The sequence below is a fragment of the Coregonus clupeaformis genome, chromosome 23 (genome assembly GCF_020615455.1).
Source record: "Coregonus clupeaformis isolate EN_2021a chromosome 23, ASM2061545v1, whole genome shotgun sequence".
NCBI lineage: Eukaryota > Metazoa > Chordata > Actinopteri > Salmoniformes > Salmonidae > Coregonus > Coregonus clupeaformis.
The window spans coordinates 60,658,455-60,672,331 of NC_059214.1; the positions used below are offsets into that span (position 1 = coordinate 60,658,455).

Here is a 13,877-nt window from a genome sequence, read left to right on the forward strand (position 1 = left end):
ACACACACACACACACACACACACACACACACAAACAGTTCTCCTTGTACAGTATCTATGGTCAGCTGGGACTGAATCATCCTGACACGCTTTGAAGAGGGACAGATCATTAAGGTCAGCTAGTGTGTGTGTGTGTGTGTGTGTGTGTGTGTGTGTGTGTGTGTGTGTGCGTGTGTGCGTGTGTGCGTGTGTGTGTGTGTGTGTGTGTGTGTGTACAGCTGCTGTTACTATATCAGTACTGGACCAGCTGAGCTAAACAAAGTTCACTGCAGTAAAAAAAAATGAAAACGTATGGTGCATTTTTCATTTCTCTCACTCATTCTCCCTCTTCTCCCCCATACTCATCCAGAAATTATAAGACAAGAGTTTATTTAAATAACTTTCAGACAAGACCAAAATACATCTACATACAAAAAGAGAAACATTCACTTTGTACAAAAATATGATTCTTTGTTCATTCTAGACATAATATATGATTATCATAGTAGCAGTAGAATAGGTCCTATCTAAGCTTAACTAGAGCATGCAGTTTCACCTGTACATGTTATAAAAGTATTTACAGTCATTCAACATAAATGCATCTGATTAAGACACAAAACACTGACCTCTGGGACACGTCTCAATAGGCTAAAATATAGTTATGGCTAGAAGGGATGCAGCTAATGTTAAAGTGATGTCACACTCTCGCTGTGAACTAAGACTTTGAACTAACCTACCCACCCAAAAGCTAGTTAGTTAGTTAATGCTGGCTAGCTTGCAAGGGCGGTAGTTAAAATTGTCAAAAAAACGTTGATTATAGCAAGTTTAGTCAATATCAGTGTGACAACTAAGGCACAGTGATTGCAGTGATCTTCCCCTTAAATGTACAACTACGGCATTAACATGTACTACGATCAAAACAGAATGAATCTAAACACTCTCCAAAGTCCCAAATTCAGCAGACAAGTTCTACACTCTCGAGTTTAAAATCCCTTTTGACATTAGCGTCAACCCTTCTAAAATAGGGTTATTTTGCTACAGTATGTCAGCAAAAGCACTGAGATGCTATTGAGACATGGCCCTGGACTGAGGCACAGCCAGGGGAATCATGGGTAGTGTAGTTTGAGAAGCCAGGCCTATGTGAGTGTTTGACTGGTATGAAAGAAGATTATACCTCTGTAAGAAGAGTCTATCGTGGTCCATCTTATCAACGACAGGATCCCTGTTCCCATGCCGTTATAACTGTCCCTCAACTAACTATGATCATCTTACCTATGGCCCCCCTTACACCTATAAACATTGATGCACTCCCTTAATACTTTGACTGATTACACTTTTCGCTACTGCTGTTCCAGTAGCAATGCCTCCCCTTTGGTACCCTCACCACCACATCCTCTCCTCCGCTGCCCTACCCTCTCTCCATCCTTCTCTTTATCCCTCTCTGCACCCCTCTCTCCATGGTGTCGTCTGTTCCTGCTCTTCTTCAGCTCCTGGATGTGTTTCCATTTTCCTGCCCCTAACCCCGCCCCCTGCCCTCTTCCCCCTCTCCTATTGGCCGGCCTCTTCTCCAGCCACAGCGAATCACAGTAGTCCTCCAGCGAGCCAATGGGAGAACGCATCACACGCAGATAGTCCTTATAGCGCTGACGAGATTCAGCCCCGGGGCGAATCTCAACGCTGGGTTCCTCACTGGGCTTGGTCCGCCCGTCCAGATGCACGTAGGGAATGAGGCGAAGTGTAAGGCGGAGCAGAGTGTGTGTGAAGTGTGTGTGTTCCTGTGCCACACACACATACACGCCAGCGTCGGCAGGGTGGAGAGAACGGATGAGAAAACCTCGGTCTGTAAGGACCACTCTGTCATCTGGCCTCACCTGGAAGACGGGGTGAGATGAGAGAGTACACTTGCTATAAGCAGTCATATACTGTAGTACTCTATAAAGACAACCATCTATAATAGGAATGAAACATTGGACAGACTTTTAGCCTAACTCAACCAAGAAAACACAAGCAGGGAGATAAGCAGAACATTAACAAATATGATGGTAATGAAACATATGGAATGTGTGATATGGGCGGCAGGTAGCCTAGCGGTTAGGAGAGTTGGACCAGTAACAGAAAGGTTGCTGGTTCAAATCCCTGAGTTAACTAGGTGAAAAATCTGTCAATGTGCCCTTGAGCAAAGCACTTAACCCTAATTGCTCCAAGGTCGCCATCAATAATGGTTGATCCCTGGCTCTGGATATGCAAAAAAAACAAATGTCCAATTCACACGCACTTGTAAGCACCTAATTATTGTATCTTATATCTGGGTGAACTAACACTCACAAGGTCTAACAGGGAAAACCAGACCTATCAACACCAGACTGTAACCCTTCAACAACAAGTCACACACACCAATACCTCACTCACGCACACAGCTAATTTGTACCCAAGGTGTGTTAAGCACGGTAATGGCCCTTGAAACAGGATGCACATTAAAGGTTTGGGTGCAGTCTTTGTTGACTGATGGGGTCAGAGGTGTGTGTGTGTCAGGGTCGCTAGCATAGCAGAGTGATAATGGTCTTCTCTATCCATGCCCACAAACATCCCCTATGATTCATCAGGTGACACAGCCTAAAACAACACATCTGGGCTCTGAGAGAGAGAGAGAGAGAGAGAGAGAGAGAGAGAGAGAGAGAGAGAGAGAGAGAGAGAGAGAGAGAGAGAGAGAGAGAGAGAGAGAGAGAGAGAGAGAGAGAGAGAGAGAGAGAGAGAGAGAGAGAGAGAGAGAGAGAGAGAGAGAGAGAGAGAGAGAGAGAGAGAGTAAGCAGGAATGTTTCAAAGCATACCTCCCCCCTGCCAGAGGGGAAACTGAAAACAGAGATAGTTGGGGTGCTTTGAAGAGGAAGAGATCATTCTGGCCAGCTAGTTTGTGTGATCTGTGTGTGGGTCTCAATAGAATATCACTCAATCTTGATGATGTGTAGTTGAGCCAGAGGCAGCAGACCCTACAGTTGGGATATGATAGGAGTCTGCAGACCTGAACATGGTGACCCATATAGAGACGTTCTAGTGTTTAGCACCGTGCTATTATAGATATATACTTTACAATCAGATCAGTGGATAAAAGTGTCAGGAGTGTTTTAGGTGGAATCTGACTGTAATTTGTAGAGAGTAGAGTGGAATGTTTGTTTCACATGATTCTGCATTTATTCTGAGTATGGTTTGTTTGAGTCAACAGTTTGGAGACACCAGCTCTTAGGTTTTATAACTGAGTTTTACAAGGGGATATGTTCAGCGGATATGGGGGATATGAAACACTGTGAATGAACATATACTGATATGCAGGTGTTCTGACCAGCTGGTCCAAGGTACTTCCTGTCACAGCCGGTCTGGATTGGAAATGATGGAAGGAGAAGAAGAGAGAGAGAGAGTGAGAGATAGAGAGGGGTGGGGGGAAGAAACTGAAGAAACGGAGGGTGAAGATTTGAAAAGGGAGGAGGGGATTGAGGAGAGATGGAGTACATATGGAATGAGTTGGAGGACAGAAGGAAGGAAAGGGAAAGAGAGGAAAAGGGTGATGGGAGGAGAGGAGAGGAGAGGAAAGGCAGGACAGTCAAATGTTTAAATAAAACATAACCCGCTCCTACAGTTGAAGTCGGAGGTTTACATACACCTTAGCCAAATACATTTAAACTCAGTTTTTCACAATTCCTGACATTTAATCCTAGTAAATATTCCCTGTCTTAGGTCAGTTAGGATCACCACTTTATTTTAAGAATGTGAAATGTCAGAATAATAGAGAGAATGATTTATTTCAGCTTTTATTTCTTTCCTCACATTCCCAATGGGTCAGAAGTTTACATACACTCAATTAGTATTTGGTAGCATTGCCTTTAAATTGTTTAACTTGGGTCAAACGTGTCGGGTAGCCTTCCACAAGCTTCCCACAATAAGTTGGATGAATTTTGGCCCATTCCTCCTGACAGAACTGGTGTAACTGAATCCGGTTTGTAGGCCTCCTTGCTCGCACACACTTTTTCAGTTCTGCCAACAAATGTTCTATAGGATGGAGGTCAGCGCTTTGTGATGGCCACTCCAATACCTTGACTTTGTTGTCCTTAAGCCATTTTGCCACAACTTTGAAAGTATGCTTGGTCATTGTTTATTTGGAAGACCCATTTGCGACCAAGCTTTAACTTCCTGACTGACGTCTTGAGATGAAGCTTATAAAGCCATGACATCATTTTCTGGAATTTTCCAAGCTGTTTAAAGGCACAGTCAACTTAGTGTATGTAAACTTCTGACCCACTGGAATTGTGATACAGTGAATTGTAAGTGAAATAATCTGTCTGTAAACAATTGTTGGAAAAATTACTTGTGTCACACTACAAACAAACAAACAATATACAGTATCAGGGCTCTAAAGTACAACCAATTTGGATACGCGACCAGGAGTTTTAGTTTTGGACCAGTGTGCGACAAGGATTTTTTTTTTTTAATGATAAGGCTACGCTGTACCATTGTTTCTGAGTACCCTAGAGAAAAAACCGATGCAGATTCGATAGCGTCATGGTTGCACCGTTACTGCAGAGAAAACGGCTTGCTTGTAGCCCAACCAGGTCAAAAGATCTGACCCATATTACCGGTGTAACATTTTTATTGCTAGGAACCCATTTTAGGGTGTTTTCACACTTGGTCCCTTTCAGCCAATTTTTGTGAACTCAGTGCGGTTCGCTAATTTTTTTGTGCAGTGTGAACACTCCAAAGGAACTCAGACCCTTCAAAAGAGCCCCCAAAGTGAACTGAACTGAGACCATCTTGAGCGTTGGTCTGAGTTCCGTTCACTTGAATTCCGTGGTCCGTTTCCCTTTTTTAAGGCAGTTGTCATTATTCCCACACCACACGCTAGACTACTGCAACATCGTTTCCCCTGCCATGAAATTCACAAATATGTGTGGAGTTTTTAGCTCAGACTATTTACAATATGTGATCTATAGGCTAAGAGAGCTTTATACGCTGTTTATTCGATTGTGGGGTTTGAATAGTGTGAGAAGACAACATCATATTTGGTGAGAATCACAACATAGGGTACAAAATCTATTCTAGATTTTAAAGTGGCAGAAGCCTACATTGGGTGTAAATTTTTAAATGACAGCATTATTTAATCTGCAGTTATTTTTCTGCTATTTATTCTGTTACCAATTATATTTATATGTTAACAGTATCTTCTGATTACAATTATTATGTCCCATGTTTTAACTAAATGCAATCTATTAGCTTCCAAAATGTAAGTAGGTAACGCATGGCTTGTCCTGCACTTTGTAAAAACCCAAAGTGAATTGAGTGAATGTTGGAAAACGTTATTGGTTCCTTTCTAAACATAGCAATGTGAATGCAAAGAGGACTCGAACCACAAAGGAGGTGAAGTGAACTGGCAAAAGAGTTGAGTCCTCATTCAAAGGCAAGGGAAGTGTGAATACAAGATAACTGAGTTATTTTGCTTTTTTTTACCCCAGAGTTCACTTTAAAGAGGCCTGAGATCGGTTATTTTAAAGAGGACTATATGTGAATACGCCCACATTCATAAACCATGTCATGGACCTTTCTAAAACGACTTGTGTGTCGTTAACCATTTGTTTACACTTTGCTCAGTCATGTTACCTCATTGGTAATTTTACCGGTATATCCAAAAATGTTGGTGCACAGAAATAAAGGAAAAGTGATAGCTTCTTCAGGAGATCAATGTTCTTAGCAATGAATGAATAATATATGTCTTGCATGTCATCATCACAAATCTGACATTTTTTTAAAGACAATGCACAATTTTCAATATAATGCGTCTCAGTAGGAAAAGTATGTTTTTACACAATGTAGAAACCTAATATTCCACAAATTACATTGTAATTTCAATGACAGGTATTCGTATCAACATCTTAGCTTTTATAATAAACAAATGTCTTTACAGTGTTACATATTTGTTTCTAGGAGCACAACATGTGCTTCAAAAGTAGTTTGAATTCATTTACAGTAGGCCCAATATTGGCTGTATCTCAATCAATGAAAAAAATAGTATTTTCTTGTGCTCCTAAATTTCATGTGGTGCTCCTAACTTTCTTAATCGCTGTAGAGTATATAATAAACGTTGATAAATGAAAAGCTTCTCTAAAGGTCAATTCCCCAGTAGCATGTGTGTGGACAGCTGTTAGAGTGAATGTTCTTCTCTGTGGGACTTCTCCTTTGTTTGGATTAGAAAGAAAATTATATTATATTGCATCTGTATCCACACACTATTCAACATAGTCATGCTCAAACTATTCCAGCGAGAGTACTCCTGCATCCAATCCTTCAACCTCCTTCCCATTGTGTTGCTAACCCACAAACACATGGCCCTGCCTGGGGAGGACAGGGTTATGGTTTCCCCTGTAGAGGCACACATAAACACACGCATATGCACACTCACATATTCACACTCATACACACTCACACCACACACTGCCAATAAAGAAATCTGGGACGGTTTGGGGTAAAAGGGTGAGGAGACAGGGAAAAGAGGGGACATGAGGAGAAGTGAAAGAAGGGGAGAAGAGAGGATGGAGGAGAAAGGGGAGGGGAGAGGGGTGATGAGAATAGAATGATAGGGGAGGTAGATGAGACAAGGAGAAGGTGTAGTGACTGGAGTTGTTGATTAGGCCAGTCTCTGTCGTCTCAATGAGTTGCTCTGCTCACCTTTTCTCACCAAAACACCCCCACCCTCTCCCTGTCCCTCTCTCGTTTCCTCACCTCCCAGTCCCACTCCTCTAATACAAACACATGTATCTCGCCATCTCCTTCTCTTTCTGTGTTTCTCTCCTTCTCTCTCTCTCCCTTTTCTTCATGCCTCCTCAAATACATCCCCTTTTCCATGTAAAATACAAATAAAGCCCCTTCCTCTATCTCAATCTCTCTTTCTGTCTCTTGCTCTCTCTTGCTCTTCCAGTGTCTGGTCTCAGTCAATCGCCACCTGTCTAACAGAGAAAGGGTTCCGAAGGTTCTATTTCCTCATAACGATCAGTGAGTTCAGGGAGAGAGGAGAAGAGATGAGGTGGCAGGAGGTGGAGGAGAAGAGCATCAGAAAGAGAGAGAGAAAAAAAACTGATATTTGTATGGGCTGTGTTTCTGCACAACTATCATTATCACTCCTCTCCATCTTGAAGTCACTAGTGATTGACCCCTGGTCATCGGCTCTCTGCTCTACAGAAGAGAGAGTTGACAGTTGAATGTTTAGGTCTTAGACAAGGTTACTCATCGAACATCACAGCATACTACACAGTGGTGGAAAAAGTACCCAATTGTCATACTTGAGTAAAAGTAAAGATACATTAATAGAAAATGACTCAAGTAAAAGTGAAAGTCACCCAGTAAAATACTACTTGAGTAAAAGTCTAGAAGTATTCGGTTTTAAATATATTTAATTATCAAATTAGATGTAATTGCAAAAATATACTTAAGTATCAAAGGTAAAAGTAAAAGTATGAATCATTTCAAATGAATTCTATTAGGCAATACAAATGCCACAATTTTCTTGTTATTTTTTTTTTTTACGGATAGTCAAGGGCACACTCCAACACTCAGACATAATTTAGAAATTAAGCATTTGTGTTTAGTGAGTCTGCCAGATCAGAGGCAGTAGGGATGACCAGGGATGTTCTCTTGATACGTGTGTGAATTGGACCATTTTCCTGTCCTGTTAAGCATTCAAATTGTAACGAGCACTTTTGGGTGTCAGGGAAAATGTATGGAGTAAAAAGTACATTATTTTCTATAGGAATGTAGTGGTGTAAAAGTAAAAGTTGTCAAAAATATAAATAATAAAGTAAAGTACAGATACCCCAAAAAACTACTAAAGTATTTTTACTTAAGTACTTTACACCACTAACGCTAATCTAACAGCCTTATTAGCCTTTAAAATGAAATTATGAAAATGCATTACCTACAGCGCATTCGGAAAGTATTTAGACCTCTTGACTTTTTCCACATTTAGTTACATTACAGCCTTATTCTAAAATGCATTAAATTGTTTTTTCCCCCTCATCAATCTACACATAATACCCCATAATGACAAAGCAAAAACAGGTTTTTAGAAAGCGGGCTGTCATGTGCCTTTTACTGAAGAGTGGCTTCGGTCTGGCTACTCTACCATATAGCCTGATTGGTGGAGTGCTGCAGAGATGGTGGCCCTTCTGTAAGGTTCTCCACAGAGGAACTCCGGAGCTCTGTCAGAGTGACCATCGGTTTCATGGTCATCTTCCTGACCAAGGCCCTTCTCCCCCGATTGCTCAGTTTGGCCGGGCGGCCAGCTCTATGAAGAGTCTTGGTGGTTCCAAACTTCTTGCATTTAAGAATGATGGAGGCCACTGTGTTCTTGGGGACCTTCAATGCTGCAGACATTTTTTGGTACCCTTCCCCAGATCTGTGCCTCGACACAATCCTGTCTAGGAGCTCTACGGACAATTCCTTCGACCTCATGGCTTTTGCTCTGACATGCACTGTCAACTGTGGGACCTTATATAGACAGGTGTGTGTCTTTCCAAATCATGTCCAATCAATTGAATTTATCACAGGTGGACTCCAATCAAGTTGTAGAAACATCTCAAGGATGATAAATGGAAACAGGATGCACTTGAGCTCAATTTCTAGGCTCATAGCAAAGGGTCTGAATACTTATGTAAATAAGGTATTTCTTATTTTTGTATATATATATATGCATTTTATAAAATTCCTAAAAACCTGTTTTCACTTTGTCATTATGGGGTATTGTGTGTGGATTGATGAGAAAAAATATAATATTTAATCCATTTTAGAATAAGGCTGTAACATAACAAAATGTGGAAAAGGTCAAGGGGTCTGAATACTTTCCGAATGCACTGTATATAAGGCCTTTCTTTGAGGGACTAGTTATACCCTAACACAGGGGTGTTAGGAATCTCCTTGTTTACAGGCCACATCAGGCCTGCAAGTCCAACTATGCTAGCTTGCAAAGTGATGTGTAATTCCTAGTGGCATTGTTTATCACCCGCAACCTGCATACTGCCAGGATAGGGAAAATTGAAGACTGAGACTACCTCAATCATCTAAACTGGAACAATCATCTCGTAATGTGTGATGGGTGCAATAAACAGATTGGATTAGTTTAGAAAACGGTATGTTATTTATCTTTGTGTAGAATAAAATTAATCAACCAATCAATGCAAAAACACAGATATTACAGTAAAACAAACAATTCTGAAAATCGCCCTGCAATAGAGCATGCTGGGAAATATGATATATGGTTATATGTAGAACCCTTGCCTTCCAAAGAATCATCAAAGAACCCTTTCTTCCAAAAACAGTTCTTAGGATGTTAAAGGTTCTTGGTAGAACCCTTTGCCTTACAAAGAACCCTTGTCGTCCAAAAAGGGTACTTCTGATCAAAACTGTTCTTGGTAGAATCCTATCCCTCCGCAAAAAAACCTTATGGAACCCTTTTTTCTAAGAGTGTACCCTGCTTCTGACCTCTTCCTACAGTAACACTGGCAGTTCCAAAGTCAACCAATCATACTGCTAGAGTTAGAAACAGGCTCCGCTTCCGGTCTGAGGGCAACAGTGAACTCAGTGCACTCTGGTACACACACTTCAAATATTTTTTCTGTTTATATTTTCTGTAATTTTCTGTACTTTCTGTAATTCAGAAATCCCTGAGCTGACTAAGTGCAAAATCTGCCAGTGTACCTTTGAGCAAGACACTTTACCCTAATAGAGCCCCACAGTGGAGGTGTCATAAAACCTAGCAGTCAAACAGGGAAACGGTTTCAATCGTTTCTCCACCATTCATTTTCCCCATAGGGGATTTTAGAAACACTTAAAATAAGTGCTGTGTTTCTTGTAGGCTGGCGTGACATTTTGATAACCATATAAATCTCTATCGGACAAGGTGACTTTTATCAATATATTCGGCTCTATTTACTCTCAGATTCGAAAATGCTTCGAATTAAAGTAGACATCATGCAAAACTACAAATCCCTGCAAGTTCCAACACGTCATCTCTAGCTGACACCTTTGCTAACAGGTATTGTGTCAATTTAAAACTTGCACAAGACATTTCACAGAATTGTCCATATAAAGAAATGTTGCCAATTTATTCATTACTACATTTAGCTAACATTAAATAGTTAATACAGAGATTTTTACCTTTGCCTCGATTCGGCAGTCTCGTCCAGATCATCATGGCAATTGTAATTCTTTATGATAACCACATTAGCAGCTAATTAGCATTTCATTTTGGGGGGTAAATACAGGCAAATATATTGATAAATGTCACCTTGTCCTAGAGAGATTTACAGGGTTATCAAAACACAACGCCAGGGTAAGCCTACACGAAACACAGCCCTTATTTTAAGTGTTTCTAAAATCCCCTATGGGAAAAATGAATGGTGGAAAAAGATAAACGATTGGAACCATTTCCCTGTTTGACCGCTTGGTTTTATGGGTATTATGACTCATACTGTGGTACTCTATTGCTGCTGTAAGTCGCTCTGGATAAGAGTTTCTGCTAAATGACTAAAATGTAAAAATGGCATAAATCAGGACAAAATGTGTAGAATTGCAGGAAATTAACTTAAAAACTGCAAACATTTATCTCCACCCTATGGCAGAATGTGGAGAATTACATGAAATTAGTTATAAAATTGCAGAATTTTATCTCTGCCCCATGGTAAAATGTGTATAATTAACTCAAAGCATCGTTTTCTCTATGCCCCATGGCAAAATGTGTAGAATTGCAGGGAATTAACTTTAAAATGTAAATGTTTTCTCTCTGCTAAAATGTTACTTTTCTTGCAAAGATTGCTGATCTAGAACATCGAAGCACCCCTCCAGGTTGTTTTGGTTGGTTGTGTTGTTTTGCTGTTATGTAAGGGTACATGATGTAACAGCAAGTGTCTGTTTTAAGCAGTTAAAATGTCTGTTTTTCAGCCATGGGACATGATGACTTACAACTAACCTCTGTACTACTGCTAGTACTGTAAGCCTCTGATAGCACAAGATTAACTTCTTCCCTGACCTGATCCCTCTTTACAAGCTGTGTGTGTGTGCAGGGAGGCAAAAGGGTGAGGACCCAAAAAAGGCAAGAAAAACATTTCCTCACGGAAACACGGTGTAAAGTGCAAGAAAAAATGAGTATATTTTCAGAGAATAAGTACGTAATACACATTTTATTAATCTCAATACTCCTAACTTTCCAAACTACAATAGACAGAGAAAATAGTTCCAGAGGGAGTTTGGCTCTTTGGTCTGTGTTCAAGGTTTATCATGACATGTAATGATAATCTCAGTCTCCCCACACAGGAATACATAGCCCACTGGGCACACACTAAATCAATGTTGTTTCCACGTCATTTCAACAAAATTAGGTTGAACCAATGTGGAATTGACGTTGAATTGACGTCTGTGCTCAGTGGGAGGGCACTATAAAATCTTTTTTTCAGGTTCTCACTCTCAAAATCACACTTTTTAAAATAGAAAATCAACACAATTGGAAGTCCTATGTCCACAACAATGCTTCGACCACATTAGGAGACCACTTTTGAGGTCTGTGGAAAATACAAATAACATTTATTTGGGGGGGGTAGTTGCTTTTAATTAAATTGCACACTAACAAGAGACCATTGTGTTTCGCTAGCGGTGTTTATGTAGGGGTTCTTGTAGTGGTGTTTAATGTGATGGGAGAGTTTGCTAAAAAAATACCCACCCAATTGATACAAATCATTATGATATCATTCTGCCAGGTAGGCCTACTTTGCAATCAACATTTCGTTGGGAAGGTTTATTGGGAAAGCCTTTAGAAATGACTGTTTAGGCATGCTAACTGGCTACACAATAAGACACAGGCGCACAGAAACAGACGTTATTCTTCAGAAAGTTGCAGGATATACAAATCACTGATGCATTATTTTCATGAATTATGAGAAACAAGTGCAATTTAACTACTTTTCTAATAAGTTCAATACATTTAACCTTCTGTGCTCAGTCCAGACGCTCAGCCAATGATTTCGATATGAACCTTCGGATCTACACAGCAAATTGGCCAGTGTTGATTATTTTAGTCTAAAATGTCTAGTGTTGATTCAGGAGTTACATTCACTCTGTTAGAGTGAAATTAACATTCAGTGGTGTAAAATAACCACAGTGTTGGTGTTAATAACCAGAGTTATTGTTTTATACTGTGGAGAGAAAAACAGTCCCATCAAAACCACACCCATCATTACCATATTTCCCAGCATTCTATGCAGGTATATATTTTTTTTTGGGGGGGTATTTTAATATCTGTGTTTTTGCATGTACATTGATCAAATGATTAATCTTATGCTACACAAAGATAAATAACATATATTTTTCTAAATAAATCCAACCAGTTAGTTACATTTATTGCACCCGTTACTGAAATGGTTGTTCCGGTTTAAATGGTTTAGGTAGTCTCCTTAACCTGAGTTCCTAATCCTGGTATCCATTCTGAATGCAGATAGCGAGGTGAATAAAAATTCAAACTGTTGGATATCTTAACTCTGGCTGGATTCCAAAAGGAACTACACATCAGTTTGCCAGCCAGTATCATGTGATTTGCAGGCCTGATGTGGCCTGTAATTTGTAAAAACCAGGTTGTTCCTAACACCACTGTTAGGGTAAAACTATGCCAACAGCTTCATAAAGTCAAAAAAGGTATGATAACATGTGCATAGGTACTCATGTGGTGAAAGCAACATGGCTTTAAAAGGAACGAATTCAACAACCATGTCTCTGTCACTAACAAATACAGTCATGGGTGGTAACCCTACAATTCACTTGAAAAGAAACGGCACCATGGGAAATATGCAAATTAGGCTTTTCACCATATAGTGTTACAGTTTTTTCCAACTGCTTACACACAACATATTTTCATGTCACACGATTTTTGAAACCTCTCACTCAAAGTGCAAACCTACACACCAAATCTCCAAAACCATAAGCTATTTCTCAGCCTTTGACTCAGTTGTCAATTGCATAAAACACTTTTTTCAAAACACTACACACAATTCTCTACCTAAAACACCAAAAATCTAACAGGAAGTGACTTGCTTTCCTTTTGCAAACACAACCAATCAAAATGCTACACTTATTCACCAGGTCAAACACACTCTCCTCACATGTGCAAACACTAATTGCTTAACTGATCACTAACCAATCACTGCTTTACTGTAGTATAGGACTGTTTTGAACAATGGATGCCAACAATGGACAGAGAGCAAGAGGAGTAGGAGGGAGAGGCAGGGGACAACAACGAGGACAAATTCAAAGACGAATAGTTGGAAGAGGAGGAGTAGAAGGAAGAGGAAGAGGAAGAAGAGGACGAGGGCAAAGAAGAGAAGGAAGGAGAGCCATCTCTGATGAGATTAGGGAAACACTTGTTGATCATATGATCAACCACGGTTTGACCATGAGAGAGGCTGGACTGAGAGTCCAGCCCAACTTGAGTCGATTTACAGTGGCGTCCATAATTCGAACCTTCAGAAATGAGAACAGGTATGCAACTATCTAATGACTATTTTAGCATTACAGTAATGTACTGTAAAATACGTATGACTGCATAGTATTACATAAACATTTGTAACTCTAAGCCATCCATTTACTGTACTGCATTGAATGAATGAGGTTGGTTATCATGCTGTACTACATTTTTGTGTACATTGTTTACAGTTTCTATGCTGAACACATACTGTGTTTGAATTCTCTACAGAGTGGAAAGGCAAAGACATCATGGAGGACGAGGACGCTTGTTTACAGATGTACAAGAGACTGCAATTATAAATATGGTTTTGGCCAACAATGCAATTAGGATTTGAGCGATAAGAGAGCATGAAAAATGA

The 13,877-nt window shown here is 40.1% G+C and overlaps 1 protein-coding gene across 1 annotated transcript in view; it reads right to left on the bottom strand.

The window, feature by feature from the left end:
• Positions 1-352: 352 nt before the first annotated feature.
• Positions 353-13,877, bottom strand: part of LOC121576581 (semaphorin-3D-like) — a 67,987-nt gene continuing 54,462 nt past the window's right edge. Inside the window, exon 18 of the mRNA XM_041889824.1 lies at positions 353-1,850. Within this exon, the coding sequence (XP_041745758.1) occupies positions 1,320-1,850 (531 nt within the window). The 3' untranslated portion in view covers positions 353-1,319. The remainder of the gene's footprint in view (positions 1,851-13,877) is intronic.